The sequence below is a fragment of the Xiphophorus hellerii genome, chromosome 1, assembly GCF_003331165.1.
Source record: "Xiphophorus hellerii strain 12219 chromosome 1, Xiphophorus_hellerii-4.1, whole genome shotgun sequence".
Taxonomy (NCBI): domain Eukaryota; kingdom Metazoa; phylum Chordata; class Actinopteri; order Cyprinodontiformes; family Poeciliidae; genus Xiphophorus; species Xiphophorus hellerii.
The window spans coordinates 7,077,949-7,094,223 of NC_045672.1; the positions used below are offsets into that span (position 1 = coordinate 7,077,949).

At 39.6% G+C, this 16,275-nt stretch overlaps 2 protein-coding genes across 11 annotated transcripts; one reads left to right on the plus strand and one right to left on the minus strand.

Moving 5' to 3' along the window:
- The first annotated feature begins 3,024 nt into the window (after window positions 1-3,024).
- On the plus strand, window positions 3,025-11,113 carry LOC116724249 (mitochondrial carrier homolog 1). 10 transcript variants are annotated; one of them, XM_032569776.1, is made up of 14 exons: window positions 3,025-3,302; window positions 4,908-5,058; window positions 5,410-5,494; window positions 6,012-6,118; window positions 6,435-6,494; window positions 6,658-6,715; window positions 6,922-6,957; window positions 7,036-7,087; window positions 8,525-8,584; window positions 8,653-8,746; window positions 9,548-9,595; window positions 9,692-9,759; window positions 10,021-10,096; window positions 10,189-11,113. In XM_032569776.1, the coding sequence occupies exons 2-14, from the start codon at window positions 4,957-4,959 to the stop codon at window positions 10,261-10,263; spliced, it is 921 nt and encodes a 306-aa protein (XP_032425667.1). In that variant the 5' UTR covers window positions 3,025-3,302; window positions 4,908-4,956; the 3' UTR covers window positions 10,264-11,113. The 10 variants fall into 10 exon arrangements, with proteins under 10 accessions (XP_032425667.1, XP_032425724.1, XP_032425676.1 ...); XM_032569785.1 differs by lacking the exon at window positions 3,025-3,302 and adding an exon at window positions 4,605-4,738 and having other exon boundaries at window positions 4,814-5,058; XM_032569795.1 differs by lacking the exon at window positions 3,025-3,302 and adding an exon at window positions 4,605-4,738.
- Window positions 11,114-11,318: 205 nt separating this feature from the next.
- On the minus strand, window positions 11,319-14,000 carry ndufb11 (NADH:ubiquinone oxidoreductase subunit B11). The gene is made up of 3 exons (XM_032569869.1): window positions 13,771-14,000; window positions 12,380-12,510; window positions 11,319-11,522 (listed from the first exon to the last, which is right to left on the minus strand). The coding sequence occupies exons 1-3, from the start codon at window positions 13,942-13,944 to the stop codon at window positions 11,393-11,395; spliced, it is 435 nt and encodes a 144-aa protein (XP_032425760.1). The 5' UTR covers window positions 13,945-14,000; the 3' UTR covers window positions 11,319-11,392.
- Window positions 14,001-16,275: the final 2,275 nt, after the last annotated feature.

Consider the following 16,275-nt stretch of genomic DNA (forward strand, 5'->3'; position numbering starts at 1 on the left):
CAAAGTCCATGTCTCTTTTGGAACTGGTCGTATGTTCTGGGCTTTGGTATTTTGACAGTGTTTGAACAGGAAAGCGAGGTTTGGTCTGTCTCTAGGAGAATCCAGGCAGTCTGGTTTCTTCTTGTCGTCTGGTGCTGCTCTTTTCGCTGAGCTGAACCTCAAAGATTTCCTCTGACATTTCTGGTGTCGGCTTTTCCGCACTTGTGCACATAAAGGGCCTGAACACAGAAACATGAAGCTCCAAATGACATCCAGGGTTGAAAGGCTTGAATCTAGAAAACATTTAGAACAACCATCACTTTAATGATGCTAAAAAGAGCATGATATTAAATGGATGTGTTTTACAGTCACACATAAAGATTTTTATCTCTATTCTTGTTTTTTTGTATATTGCAAATCCACTAACTGTAGAAAATTAGGCTCTTGAATCAGGGTCTTATTTATTTGTCTGCTGGCTGCTGTCGATTCTTTACCCTACATTCAAATGTTTTAACTGCAACAAAATAGCAGCTAATTAACGTAGTTAATTGTTTAATTAAAGATGAGAAACATTACCGTTGAATAGAGCAATGATTGCGGTAAATGATGGACCACTGTTTGAAGTCTTTCACAATCTTCTCTTTGTCATCGACGATCACAGAGAACCGAAAGCAGCCAGCAAGATGTTTCCATGTCTGTCATCTGACTGATGTTCTTTCAACGTAGCTCCACTGGATATCTATGGCAGAGAACAATAACCAAAGGCATAAATGAATATACTACTGCAGTGATATGTGAAATCAAATTTTTTACCTTTACATCATATTATGTTATTCCCTCATCAAAAACACACCTGGACTGTTGCCTTGATTCTGTTGTGAAAGCTTGAGAAATCCTTTAATATAATAATTTAGTATTTCTCTTCAATAGCTTCTAGGTCATGTGACCTATGGAGTCACAATCTGTGTGAAATTGTTCTACCAGTCTGCACAGATGAGGCACAATCTTTATTCCCCATTTTAGGTGTTTTTACTTTTATTTTTTACGTTATTTTATATTTAAAAAATATGATAGGTGTTAAACAGCTCACATGTCATGTGACCCACTGACAATCAATCAATCAATCAATCAATCAATCAATCAATCAATCAATCAAATTTCATTTGTATAGCACAATTCAGCAGCAAGGCATTTCAAAGTGCCTTACATCATCAAAAACACAAAGTCATGTTACGTAGTCATGTAACATTACATGAAGTCGTTAAATTCGTAATTGATTACGTTTCAAGTCCAATTCTAAACGGGTGAGTTTTTAGTCGAGGTTTAAAGGAAGTCAGTGTTTCAACTGTTTTACGGTTTTCTGGAAGTTTGTTCCAGATTTGTGGTGTATAGAAGCTGAATGCTGCTTCTCCTTGTTTGGTTCTGGTTCTGGGGATGCAGAGCAGAACCAGAACCAGAACCTGAGGCCACATGACCTAAAAGCTTTTGAAGAGAAATACTAAAGTTAAACTAAAAAAAAAAAAAAGGCAACAAAAATAAAAAAATGAGTTAAAATGGAGTAAAAATGCGTGTGCCTCATATATACAGTTTAGTACAACAATTACACACTGATTTCTAGTCAATGTGACACGATATGGAAGCTATTGAAGAAAACATTTTATTATTTAATATTAAAGTTATTTAAAATATTGAATATGACTTGACATTTAACAGAGGGTAGTGTGTCTCATGTAAAAGCATGAATTACCACTTTTTGTATCAGTTGGTCACAAGCAAGGCATTTATAAGCATTTGTTTGACAGGAGTGTTTGGTTTGGAAATTTGTTGACAGTCCCTAAGTGACTGTGGCTGGCCAGAATTAGCGCTCATAAATCGGATCAACCTTGAGCTAAACGCCGCTTGCTCGGCGGATATTGGAATATCCGATATCCAACTCGAAACTGACTTCACTGCAGTTGGTAACACAATCAAAACACCGGGATAATGTTTGTTTTGGTCTGTGGCCTGTAAAGATGGCCACAGACCAACTGCAGTTACATCTCGAGCAACTGCGCGAGACGTAAACTTAACTTCGTTACTTATAACAAATTAAGTTTCATTTAAGTTGGAACTATTGCTTCCAGTTGGATGTACCAACCTTTTTCAAACCAGACAATGATGAGGGTCAAAAATCACAAATACGTTTAAGCCATTCCATCCCTTCCCTTCACCTGGAGTTAAAGCAGATCTATCTGTGGGAGCTCCAGATATTAGCCATATCCTAAATCACATGCTCTCCAGATGAACCTAAAGCATTAGTTTTATGGGTTCGAAGATAAGGGCCAATATGCAGGATTAGAGCAGGAAGATACAGCTCTACTCAATTTATATGTTCCATTAAAATGGGCCTTTATGGCCTGCACTCTATAAATAACACCAATAAAGATTTTGATGCAGTGACTCCTTTAATACAAAGATCTATAAATGTCTGACAGATCTATAAATGCTGGAGCAGAAATGACTCCAGGGATTCTTGACAAAAATCCCTTTCAGAAACATGTATTTTTTTTCCCTTTGTTTGACAATAAGGAAACAACCATCTTCCCCACAGCTGTAGCAGTAACCTGGCTCACAAAAAGCTGCCTTTTTGTGAGAGGGTTGAGGTGCACATTTACTAGTATGTGGGGGCTGACTGAACTTGCCAACATGCAGAGATTTAGGCAGAACAGACTGTTTCTGAGCAGACTGAGCAGTGGTAAGAGCAGCCAACTGTTTTTGGACATCAGCTAACTGCTTGGCAAGTTAGCCGATGTACAGGTTATCATAAGCACTCTTTTCTTCAGCTGGTGCATAAGCGTGATGTGAATGCACGCTAGCTCTGGGTTTACTGGAACCAAGGTGCTGTTTCATACGCTGAGCTTCAGCAGCTTCTCTGTCTTCTTCTGTTCTCAACATTAGCAGCTCTTCCAAAGATGGTGGTTTTGACTTGCTCTGCTTCAGAAATTAAGGTGTGATCACAACAGCCACGACTTGAATTGATTCAGCAAATGTTTTTCAAAATCAGCAGCTAGCACTCCGCTCCTCCTTACAGCATAGTTCATAGTTCGCTTGCAGGCGTTGTAAATAGACTGATGGTTTTTCACCTGCTGATTTGAAACTGCTCCATAAATTTTGCATACAGTTCGTCACCATCTTGGACTGTCCCATAGGCAGAGTCAAGGATTCTGAGGTAACTTAAAGGAGGTGCATCTGGTTGAAGATGTTTAACCATGTCTGCAGCTGGTGGTAGTAGGCTGTCAAATATCTTTCTGGAACGCTGCAGGTCTGACACAGCAGGATCTCAGGTACGTTTGTGTTTTTATTTTTGGCTTCAAACTCCGAGCAAACCACCGACAGTTCTTCGATTTCATAAGTCATTTTTTTCAGTTTGACAAGTCTAGGTGTACAAGATTTTATGTAACCTCTCCAACACACTCCCTGAGGCAAACTCAAAAGTTATGCAGCTGTGGAAAACGGAATCAGAATAAGCTATGACTTCAAACTTTTTCGTTGACCCATAGCCTGTCAGAAAATCAGCTACTACATTATCAGTTTCTGTGTTCGTCACATATTTAATCAGCACTGCATTAGGGATTTTAAACCCATGTTTCTCCAATACATTCATGGTAGCAACAAAATAGAAAAAGGCAATACTTCAGCTCTGTACAAACTCCTCCTGGTTAGCTCGCCAAGATTTATGTAGCATATCTGTATGTGATAATACAGTTATGTATCATACATATAGATTATCAACAGTACTAGTATACTGTTAATAACAGCATAATAATACTGTTGTTATCATAGTAATAACAGTATTGTTATCTTAATACTGTTAAGATAATAGTATCTTAACAGTATTAAGATACTGTTAACAACATCTTACTGTTAATCTTAACTAAGATTAACAGTATCTTAATATTGTTAAGATACTGTTAACAATATTAACAGTATCTTTACTGTTAAAGATACTGTTATTAAGATAACAGTATCTTAATATTGTTAAGATACTGTTAACAATATTAACAGTATCTTTACTGTTAAAGATACTGTTATTAAGATAACAGTATCTTAATATTGTTAAGATACTGTTATCTTAATACTAGATAACAGTATTAAGTGTGTTTAAAGTTATAATGTCAAAATTGGTACAAGCATGCTGTTAGTGTACTTCATTTATATACTACACTTAATACTTAGTATACTTAAAATGTACTTACACAAATGTAAGTATGTTTGAAATATACTAAAGGATCTATATTTTTTCTCACTAGGGTCTGAATGTAAACCTGACGCCAGAAAAGCGTTTGGTGTGAAAGCACCATATAACATCTGGCCATCTTTTTTTTTTTTTTAACTTTATTTATTATAATAAACAACAATACAATTGTACTGTGAACAAAACTCAGGAAGATAACAATAATTTACCAGGGGGAGCATAAAATAAAGCAAGAAGATAAGAAAACGACCATCAATATAAATATGTATAAAGGAAACAGCACAAATTGTGATATGTGTGCCAGATGTCACAGTGCATTAACATAAAAGATCATCCAAAATTCCAAGTTGATTACAAGCCCTTATTGTTGATTCTGCTTTTTGGTAACATCTGGTCACCTTGACGACCGAACGTCTGAGATCATAAAATATGTGACGTCAGCGGATAGACTCCGCCCAGTTGTTTTTGCTCCGCCGAGAGATCTCAGCCACCTGTTTTAAACCAAATAGTGCTGTGATAAAGGATGTAAGCTACTTTTTGTTTTTGTTCTGTTTTTTAAAATCAGACACGTTAATGTAGCTGAACTCGGTTTCACCTCAGGAACCGCGTCCAGCTGAGAGTGAGAGCTCAGAGCGGAAGTCATGTTAGCTCCAGCTGATTTTCTCTGGGGATGTGTGTGTTTCGGTGACCAAAGATGGATCTCCGTGCAGTAGAACCCACACTGGAAGCCTGCGTGGACTAGGATGCCCTCTACTCCCGTGGTAGTGGACGCTGCCGTTGTGTTGCTAGGGGCGACTGTTACTACCATCACACACCCGCTCCTATACGTTAAACTGCTAATTCAGGTAGCTGGGCCGACCGACCGAAATATATAGAGATGAGACAGATGAGGTAGATTATATGTGTATATGAATGTACATGCATATCTAATCTATCTGTCATTTCTTTGTTACAGATGTTACAGATCATCAAACGCATTGGATGAGCTAATCTAATGTGTTTGATGATAATACTGTATCATAAGTATGATAATACTTGGTATATTTAAAATGTACTTACGCATACGCACTTACGTATGTTTGGAATATACTAAAGTATTTTTTTTTTCCACCTGGGAAGTAAATACAGGGCGAGTATCACCTCTGTCTCCACCTCAGATCAGTTTGTATTCTCTCCCTTTTTTTCATTTTTCCCAGGTGGGACACGAACCTCTTCCTCCAGCTGTTGGGTCAACAATGTTTGGAAGACCAGTTCTATACCTGCCTGGTTTCTTCAGCTACGGTGAGTTACGTGGCTGCACATGTGGGATATCCAAAGACCAAAGCACTCTTCTGTGGGGGCGACTGTGACTCTGTGTGTACAGTAATTGTCTTGTGATCGGAAGGTTGTAGGTTCGATTTCAGCTTCCTCTTGTCACATGTCGATGTGCCCCTGGGCAAGGCACTTAACTCCAATTTGGTTGGGCATGTTTATATCATTACACCTGAAGATGCAGTCACATCCCTGGACAAAAGGAGGCAACACTGTGAGGATCATGCTCTCTGATTCAGCTTGGATCGGCTTTTGTCTGAAACTCCAGAAGACACAAGTGGATTAATGATGAGCAGATTTTATTTTCTTGTGGGATTAATAAAGTATTTTTTTTATTTTTTAAAAAAGGCACAGTATATGACCTATATATGCTGCGGCATATATAGTCTGTCGCAGCATGTTTAACGTGTCAACTAAATGTGCTGACTAAGAAATAACTGTGCCGCTGTAGTTCAGAACAGCTACGAGGAAGTGTGCTTGTTTTCAGCTCAGCATGTTCTCAGAGTGGATGGAAAGCTGGGACTCTTTCGGGGCCTCTCACCTCGTATAGCATCCAGCACCATCTCTACCTTGGTGAGGGGCAAAATTGAAGGGGTAAGAAAGAGACTAATATTGTGGTGATATTAACACAGCAATTCATGCTTTGCTCCCTGAGACAGAAACTAATTTTAGTCACTTGTTGTATACTTGGAAATAACACTGAAAGTAATAGAGCCTGGAAGTTTTCCTGTGCAACACCAGATGGACTTATTATGTTCAATGTTTGTGTTCATTTATTTAGATGCTGTTCTCAGAGCTCCGACTGCTTTTTACTGATGTTCACTGCATTAATAAACACAGATCTGATAGCAACAGTTATTTTCAGATGCAACTTTTTTTTATTCAAACGGTAACTTTTTTCTATAACCAGAGGGTGCTTCAGTCCAAAAAAGATGAGCACCAGAATTCCTTTAGGAAATTGGTCCAAGAGGTGAGAGGTCAATGGTTTCTGAAGAATCATTAGCAGTACAGTATTTTCTATCTCTTTAATCCAAGTAACACGAGGGTTAAACTGACAGTTCATATGTTTCAGCATGCCATGTTGAAATCAAAAATCATAATGGCCTTCTTCTTTCCACTTTTTTTCCCCTCAGACATCACATGATATGATCTTTCGGTGCCTGTCCAGAGTGGCCACCCATCCTTTTCATGGTATGCCCTCAATAAGATGGTTTCCTCTACAGAGGTTTTGAACTTGCCTCTGGGCCTCATGTCATTTACAAGGTTTTACTCGGATGGCGCAAATGGAACAATTTCAAGCAAGACAAAAGAAGCCAAAGTGGCGCATTGTTTTTTTTACGCAGGACGAAATTAACGCTTAACTGGTGAAACCAACAAATGTGTCTCCCGCTCTCTAGACTACGCGCCCTGTTATCAGTCCGATAAAAGCCAAGGTGATGTGCGGTGCTGCTTCTGAGTGAACACCAGAGTCAGTAGATTATCTGATCGGCTGTTTTGTATTTCTTTGGCAGTCATGTCAGTGCGCTGCATGGCCCAGTTCGTTGGCAGAGAGACCAAGTACAGGTAAGGTCACAAGATCTGGTCCAGGTACAGTACAATAACTTCCTATAAAGTTTTCCAAGTCAACACAGATGTGGGAAGAGCTAGTCACTGATGGGGATCCACGTTGAGGGAGATTGCATTGTGCTCTCCCTTCCTTGGTCCTTCTGAGTTCTGGACATGGCAGACTGACTCCTTCCTGGTGACTTTTAGCAACTTTGTGTCCCCACAAGCACACTCACCCTTAACAAACAAGGTCATACAAACAGAAGTCCCTATGTTTCATTGATGTGATTTGTTTATGTTGAAGTCAGAGGCAGTTTTGATGGGACAAAAACTCACTCACACAATCAGGATACCAACTCTTGATATCCATTTAGAGCAATCTGCCCTGGCACAACTAGCTTTTCCATGTGCTTTAAAAAAAAAAACTGGTGACGCCGAGTGTGGGATGAGGCTTCAGCAGCTGTTAATTGTTTTATATGTAAGAGCAAAGTCTAAAATGACACAAATCCCAACAGAAACGACAAAATGAGGAAATATTTAGCTTGTATGTATTTTTTTGTTGTTGTTTTGGGGTTGTTTTTTTGTTTTTGTTTTGTTTTTTTAGCAAATTTGATTAGTATCATCCAAAAAGGTAATATTAAAGCAGAAAAGTACCAAGTGATGTGAATACTTTTGCAAAATTTACATTTTGCATAATTTAGCATATTGTGCTAAAACTAAACTTCTGGTAAAATTTTAAGCCACCTTAACTTCCAGGAAACAGAACATCTTTTTTTTTTCTTTTTTTTTTTTTTACAAGAAACTGAAAAGTAAAAAAAGGGGAGTTGAAGCTAGTCAAACATATTTGTACCTTAAAGTATTATCACTTTAAGGCAGTCCTTCTCAAACTATGGTCCCTGGACCACTGGTGGTCCGCGGGCGCCATCTAGTGGTCCACGAGGTACTGCGTGTAAACGACCGTGTATTCGCCGTGACTTGAGGTCACCACTCTACAGTTAGCTTACAAAAGGATTGTATTAAAAATAATTATGTAAACCTGGCTTAAAACCGGGCTATACAAAAGAAAAGTTACAAATACCGGTGGAGAGAAAACAACTCCAGGACTACTCAGAGGAATCTAAGTCATCGTAGCTGCTGAGTGTTGTGTCGTTCACTAGTGATTGGATTCCTTTGATCGGTTATCGGTAGGAATCGCTCCAGTTAGTCAGAACTGTTCTTTGTTTCAACATAAGTCAACATAAGACTTTAACATAAAGTCAACATGTTAGTTTAGTCCAGACTTCTTGTTGAGGTTTTCAAAGATTATTCTAGGTTCCATTTTGCAGAGACATCTAAATTGAAGACGCCCTTCCCTTCATCCCCCCCAGTCAAGTCTTTAATCACTAATCCTGATGTAATTATATGGTATCATTTGTGTCGGGTGAAATATTGCTGAATGTGTTTTCTCATTTGCAGTGGTGTATTCAGTTGTATCATGACGATATTCAAGGAGGAAGGATTGTCTGGATTTTATACGTAAGTAGCTCTACAGTCCTTACAGTGTGTTTAATTCCTAAAGGTCTGATCAGTGTGCTTGTTTGCAGCGGTTTTGTTCCACATGTGCTGGGAGAAGTCCTTTTCCTGTGGTGCTGTAACCTGCTGGCCTACCTTATCAACACCTATGCTGTAGACGACAGCGTACGTATGCCAGCTGTTTGTATCCAAGCTGTGATGCTGTTTGGTCAGAACACGCATTAATATTGAGGCCCGATGGTTTGGAGAGGAGCGTGAAAAGATTTGCGATGATCAGATCAAACCAGTCTGGCCATTGTCCTCTGACCTCTGGCATCAACAGGCATTTGTGCCCACAGAACTGCTGCTCACTGGATATTTTCTCTTTTTCGAACCATTCTCTGTAAGATGGTTGTGTGTGAAAATCCCAGTAGATTGGCAGTTTCTGAAATACTCAGACCAGCCCGTCTGGCACCAACAAACATGCCACATTCAAAGTCACTTAAATCACCTTTCTTCCTCATGTTGATGCTCGGTTTGAACTGCAGCAGAGCGTTTTGGCCACGTCTACATGACTAAATGGATTTAGTTGCTGCCATGTGATTGGCTGATTCGACATTTATGTTAATGAGGAGTTGGACAGGTGTACCTAATAAAGTGGCCGGTGAGTGTATTCACAGCTTTCGAAGCTGTTTTACCTCCAGCTTTAAGACCGTCTTCCACAGGCTCTTAGCACTTGTGTTAAAGGTCACCTGAAGGATCATGAACTCTGAACTCTCGACCTGTTTGCATCAGTTCAGTCTGTTAATTATTGTCTCATTCTTCTTGCTAGATCACATCGTTGGTTTCGATGTTTCTGTTCCGTTTATTTTAGTATTGCACCATCAAAGCTGTCTGGGACTCCACATGAAATTTGTACTATTAGTTAAATGGAAAACTTTAACCTTTTCATCAGTGTTCATTGTTTAACTCCTGTTCTTGTTTTAGTTTAGTCAGGCATCAACACTAAGAAACTACACAAAGTTTGTGATGAGTGTAAGTTTATTATTATTATTATTATTATTATAGCACTTTCATTTTGACAGCTACTGATGGTCCGCGGTTACATTAATGTTGACTGCATTTCTCTAGATCACACTGAGGGTCCTGACTTACCCATTCACGCTGGTTGCTGATGTAATGGCCGTCAACAACTGTGGGTGAGTAACAGAGTGAGGCGCGATTTATTGTTTTCTGTTTGATGAGGTCTGGCAGATTGTTTTTTAACAACCTGGAAGTTCATTTTAATTTGATACTCTTCACTCTGATTCCTCAATTTAAAGCAACAGATCAAAGTCGGACTCTGTTTAATTCCCCGAAGGCTTTAGACAACACCTTGAACTGATTGTCAGAATCACAGAAAACAGAAGCTGATCTTGCTCCATGCTGCCGCTCGGACTCATTCAGCTCTGTGTTTCCAGTCTGGCTGCAGGTCTTCCTCCTCGGTTTCCTGTCTTTACATCCTGGCTGCACTGCTGGAATCATCTGAGTACCGAGGTATGCTGACAGTCTGACCTGCAGTGACCACATGTCCATCTTCCTGTCCTCAGAACATTTAGAGCTCAACTGTTCTCCCCAACCTCCTTCAGGGTCAGCTCTTCAGAGGCTCCAGGCTCTTTTTCCGCCGGGTGCCCGTGACTCTACCGCCTTCTGTCGAAGATTAACGTAGTCATCACTTGCTAGGATGAAGCAGGAAGAGATCTCACCCTCGAACTACGTTCCAGATAAAGTAGAAGAGGCCGTGCTGTTCATGGTTCATTAGGTTTTTCACAGGATTTGGGGCCATTCAGCCCACTGTGACCAGTCCACGCCACAGCTCTGATGTCTTCACTGCAGCAACAAAGGATCAGCGCTGGTTAACTGGAGAAAATGAACTGATGGCCATCGTGACAATTAAGTTGTTTTTTTTACATACATTTTTGCCTTCATTTTACTTCCTGTGTGATGTTCACATGGTGCTCTGTGTTCTTTGTTTTGAGCCGATCCATGTCATGTCCCTCATTTCCTTTATTCCTTGTCGCTCCCTGTTTCCCTTCTTAAGCCTCTCTCCGTCACAACCACGCTGCCAGATTATCGAACGCTTTCAGCAAGTAGTTTTCCAGCACTCCCATCTCGCCCTCATCGTTGCAACCACACTCTTGTTCCCCGGATTTGCCCCTTTCACCTTGCTGTTGCCTTTTGCCCATCTGGATCTCGACCCACACCTGTTTTGGTCCCACCGCTCACGCCCACTCCCACGGATTCTGCTCTCTGCCCCATCGTGCATGACCTCAGCCCGTCCGACCAAGGATTTGGATCTGGATTTGGTACTTCTCCTGGACTTCTGCCGCTTCAGAGTTAGTGCGCTGGCCAGCATCAGCGCTTCTCCTCCCCGGGGCACTCCCTCCCGAGCCCTGCGTCAGTGGAGCATCTGCTCTCTTCCTTGTACCTGATCGTCAGGCCAGTGCTGCAGCTGACGGTCCAGTGTGGCCGGCCTGAGCTGTCTTTTAATAAATAATCTGAGTTTTCTGCTCACTCCTGTGTCGTGGCTGATTTTCTGGGTCCCTCTAGTGAGTCATTACATCTTGTTTGGATTTCTTATGATTTTTTTTTTTTTGTCAAATATGGGTGAACTGAAACATTTTCAGAACTGAATTGGTATTTTATTGGTGAAATCTCTAAAAGCTATATTTGACTATTGAAAATCAAGATGTGAAGGCAAAAAAACCCCCAAACATCATCCAATGAGAACATAGTTTATTTAATCAGTGATTTACAACAACCATGAAATAGAGTGGGACAGTGCAGGAGGGGTCAGTCCTCGCTGGAGGAGGGCAGGATGATTTTGCTGGCGTCGTAGTAATTCTCCTGGATGAGCGGCAGACCGTCTTTCTCCCTGAGCCGAATGAGTCGTTCTGCTTCCCTTCTGGCCCACTTCCGCATCCTGGAAGCCACACAACCCCAAATACTGGTCAGGCCTCATGTTAACATGAAAGTGCCCACATAGGACCGTTTAACTTTGTAGTCTTCCCTGACGTCAGCGCTTGCCTCATTAATTTATACTGGATCCTTATTTAACAAACTGCAGCGGTAGTGAGGAAAACTCCTTCCTGCTTCCACTAAGAAGCTAAAACACAAAAGAGGTAGCAGCCACGAGCTGTTGCTCATCAATTTGTGAAGGGCTGTGAAACCATTTTCACCTTTTTGATTCCCATCATTCTACTGTACTGCTTATTGTAAGGCGGCGCCATACGCAGGATATATCCTCACCACAATATCAGTGTGTGCAATATTCACACCGCAGTGGGGTTTTGTTTAACCACACTAAGCCAAATTATTTCTATAAACAATCATATTGTTTTGAGACCATTTTCAAGGAACATGAAAATGGTCTCAAAACATTTTCATACGTTTTGCACCAGACTGAAGACTTTTGTCGACCAGTCTTTGGTAGAAACGCAAGAAAAACAATCATGAAACGATCAAGCTCGTTTTACTTTATCATGTCATTGCTTTTTATGACAGGTTTGCCTAGTCTTGTTTTTCATTTGAATAACCAACAAACTTTCTGCAACAATAGTCATCGGAACAATGACAACATTTTTGGGTACATACAGGACGGGTTCAATTTTGACAGTCATGGCTTCTTGGGTTAGAGAGATTTAAAGGAATATTTCAAACAGCAGCCGAAACATATTGCACTTCCAAACATTTCTGAATAAACTCTTCCTGCCTCCCTGACCTCTGTCACCTCACATCTGAACAGAACTAAATAAAACATAATAATAATAATAATCTTACCCATGGTCTGGTAAATAGTGGATAAAGGTTCCTCCGATAACAAGAGCCACAGAGATGCCCAGGAAGAAGCCCACCTTCATGTTCCTCTCATCCTCTGCAGGATCGGTGGAGAAGCCATGGAAGTCTGGATTCTGATCAAAAATAATAAATCAGAAACTCTTTAAAAAAAGAGAAGGCTGTCGAAAGCTGACCTGAAACGACTGTTATGGGTTCTGTGTTTTCCTCTATCTCCTATCTGCTTACACGCACCGTGCTGCTGCTCACATAACCATATCACATAAGACTGGCTATAGTCACACATAAACAAAATGAAACACAATTCTTTAGGGAGGGAACAGATTGCGGAGAGGAATAAAAGCTAAACTCGCTCTACAATCTTTGCCTCACTTGGTTCCATCCATAAGGTGAGCTCAGTGTGGCCCAGCGATGGACGGTGAATGCAACTCTGTATCTGTTCCATTTGTGTGACATGTATGGCTTGTAACATTTGGTCATTTTTCAGCATTAAAAGCCTGTTTTCATATATAACCAAATCTCATTATTTCTCAAGGTAATAACACTGAGGGCTTATTAATCCCTCAGTGTAATAATTGAGTATACAGACCACCCAAGTCCGTATACCAGAGATGATACATGCTGCCATTATGAATGTGACAAAAAAGATCTAGTGATCATCATCTGTTAGTAAATCTAAACTTAATAATAAACCTAAACCTAATGTTTAGCTAAAACCTAATGTTTAGGTTTATAAGAAAGAAATACTCAAGAGCTCAAAAAATAAATGGTGACAAACAGAAAATAATCTTAACTTTACGTTCAGCTGTCAAGAGTTGTGCCTCTCCTCATTTAATATTCTATCTAAAGTCAAATCTATAAATACACATTCATACCTGAGAGGGATGAGATGTATCTGTTTAAAATAATTATTTCATTAATTAAGGGGATTTGCTTGTTTAATTAAAGTAATTTTATCCATCGCAACTGTAAGTTTGAACTTAAATTGCTTAAATTGTTTTCTTCCTATATAGAGACTACTAATAAAGCCTCACATTGTCTGGATAAAATGTAGATTTTAGCAAACTTTACAATTCTATACTTCGTTTTATGTCTTGCTGTAACTTCTGGACATAAAGTTACAGCAGGACTTTATGCTGTAAAAGTTTTGCTGTAACAACAAAAACAACAACCAGCGTTGTTTTTGTCTGTTTAGCTAGTGTTTGTATAAAAACGGTTCTCTCAATAAAGATTTACTGTCACATTTGAACCTGCAGCACAGCGCAAACCCACCTGAACACATAATAAACTAGTAAAGTAAACAGAACCACCCCCCGCCAGGACACAGTCCCGTCAGCGCAGGCTCGGTTCGCAGGAGGTCCAGTAGCTGCACTCACCTTGGCGTACGGGCTGACCTCGCCGTGTCCGGACTGATTCACGGGCTCGTACGGATCCGTCACAGCCGTGGAGGAGATGGCGCTGTCCGCCTTGGACTGCGACACGAAGCGGGTCGAAAGGACAGAAACCGACCGGGGCAACGCAAGCCCCAGCCGCGGTAATCGGGACAACATTTCTCCTGCCCGAGAAGGATACTGCGCTACCGGAAGCGGAAATGTTACGTTTTGTACTTGCCTTACTATGAGCCGGAACATTACCGCCATCAGCTGGTGGACGATGGTAATGCAAACTGACCAAATATAAAATAAAGAAATAACGAAATTCCAAATGACAGTTCAATAAATAATAAAAGGATTAAAACAGCTGGGTTTCTATTGAAGCATTTTTTCAAATTTAATTTTCAAACTATTTTATTCTTCACAGAGATAAAATAGGTATTGTTGTAACTCATATTATGCCATTTGTTGTCGGCATTAAGATCTCCTTTAGCAAATCCAAAGTTTTTAACAAGTATTTGAGGGAAAGGAAGAGAAATTCACATGCACAATCAATTTCTGACAAATCTAACAAATGAATTAATATAAATGGGAACAAACTTGAGTTTATTATTTTCCATTTTATTGTGCAACAGTTTTGAATCTAAGTGCCAAGCTTATTAGTGTTTTCTTCTATTATTCTGTTACAGAACAAATTAAGTTATTATTTTTATTTCAATGATGAAAGATGGGATGTTCTCCTTCAAGTCTTACACATTTAATTTTATTATTCTTCTACCACAAAGATTACTGTACATTTCCAAAACCTTTTTTGTATTTTCACTTTTTAACAATGTGTTGTTTCTGGCTTTAAGTTAACACAGAATCTATAACACAGATTCTCCTGTTTTGAAGAATCAGTCCATTGTCGCTTAACCTCTTTTATAATGATACTTATTTTTTTGTAACATTTTTTTAGATTATTTCTCATGTTTTGCTTTAGAGAAAGCGAAAGGGAAATCTGCTGGGTTGGCAAAACTGCAATGTATAACCTTTAACTAAATTTGGATTTTGTCAAACGTTTTTGTGAATTTTAGATATCCAGAAAATGACTACACGACAAAACCGACTAGTGAGATGCATGATTGTTTATTTGTGTCCAATATACAATAAACAACATTAATATGCGTTTAAAAGATGAACTGGTGTGAAGTGACATCAGTTGAGTTCGAACCAACAGCATCTCACCACCAGCTCAACGAAGTCCATCTGCTCACTGCAGGTCTCTGCAGACAGACGCCGCTCTCCACGTTACGAAAAGAAACAGTCAAATGGGGAAATCTGGAGAAATGTGAGATTTTGTTCTTGAGCTCCGTAAATCATTCTGCACCACAAAGAGAAGCTGCAGACGAGCTTCGAGTGTCACGCAAAACAGTAAAGCTGGTAATGCTGAATTGTTGGCTGCATTCCTGACTCTCTGTTTGGTAGAGAAATCATACATCAACAATTCCTGCTGTTCTGTTTCACCATCACTGTCGCCAGTCTTAAGAAAAACATTCCAAAACCGAAAATTAGACCTGCCACAACAAATATTTATTGTTTTGTTTAGTTTTTTTTTTTTTTTTTGGTTGCCTGGTGGTTCATTTTAATGGCGACCGAAAGGTTCAGGAGTTAAATCGAAGAAAAAGCTCCAGCAGGTGAACCTGCACCGCTTAGACTGCCAGTCCTTGCTGCAATGTGATCTATCAAACTCATTTAAGGCATGTCACCATGAAAACATCATTAAAATAGGAAAAATAACAAAAGATCATCTAACAGAACAAGAAGACATGTGCCGTCTGTGCTCGTTACAATCATGAGAAAAAGAAAACAGTTCAGATCAAACATTGGAATCACAACATGATGTAGTTCCTGGTTTAATCCTATAAAAATGAAATTATTCTGCAAAAACTGACCCATTATTATTAGTTTAGGGGGAATTTTCTCTGCTTTTATCCTTAGTCAACATCGTTTGCTTTAGTCGATTCACCTCTGATTCTATTTAATTTAGTGGATCAGGAATAAATGAGGCGATGATCGCTTAGAATAACTCTTTTTGGAACATCTTGTTTCAAAAACCAAAACAAAACAAGCTCATCTGTTACATTTGGAAGAAATTCAAGATCTCTTTTGGGAGACTCGTTTTCCCGGCCAAGACAAAGGTTGGGATGTAGAAAGTCCTCTTTAGCTCAAAGGGGTGGAATCTTTATTCAAAGGTATATCTTAGAGAAACCTTTAAAGAAATAATTCAGGCAACGTAAAACACTTGGTAAACATAGACTGAAATCAAGACATGCTCTCATTAACTAAATCATGCAAAAAGTAGGAAATAAAATCCTGAAAAGGCTGGTGCAAAGTTGGATCACAGTCAAACAAGACAATACCACGGTTCCAGACGTTTGTTCAAGTTTGTTCTTCAAACAACCCATCTAAAGGTTAGAAACGGACATTTAAAAGTTGCTGAGTAAGCAACTTTTCAATAAAACACCA

What these genes read in the sequence shown, in the direction of transcription:
- ndufb11 (XM_032569869.1), bottom strand. Translation starts at nt 13,944, where the DNA reads ATGTTGTCCCGATTACCGCGGCTGGGGCTTGCGTTGCCCCGGTCGGTT. An exon ending in AGGTCAGCCCGTACGCCAAG is followed by an intron (nt 12,511 to 13,770) that starts GTGAGTGCAGCT and finishes ATTTTTGATCAG; the next exon opens with AATCCAGACTTCCATGGCTT. An exon ending in CACTATTTACCAGACCATGG is followed by an intron (nt 11,523 to 12,379) that starts GTAAGATTATTA and finishes TGTGGCTTCCAG; the next exon opens with GATGCGGAAGTGGGCCAGAA.
- LOC116724249 (XM_032569776.1), top strand. Translation starts at nt 4,957, where the DNA reads ATGCCCTCTACTCCCGTGGTAGTGGACGCTGCCGTTGTGTTGCTAGGG. An exon ending in TGAGGGGCAAAATTGAAGGG is followed by an intron (nt 6,119 to 6,434) that starts GTAAGAAAGAGA and finishes TTCTATAACCAG; the next exon opens with AGGGTGCTTCAGTCCAAAAA. An exon ending in ACACAAAGTTTGTGATGAGT is followed by an intron (nt 9,596 to 9,691) that starts GTAAGTTTATTA and finishes GCATTTCTCTAG; the next exon opens with ATCACACTGAGGGTCCTGAC.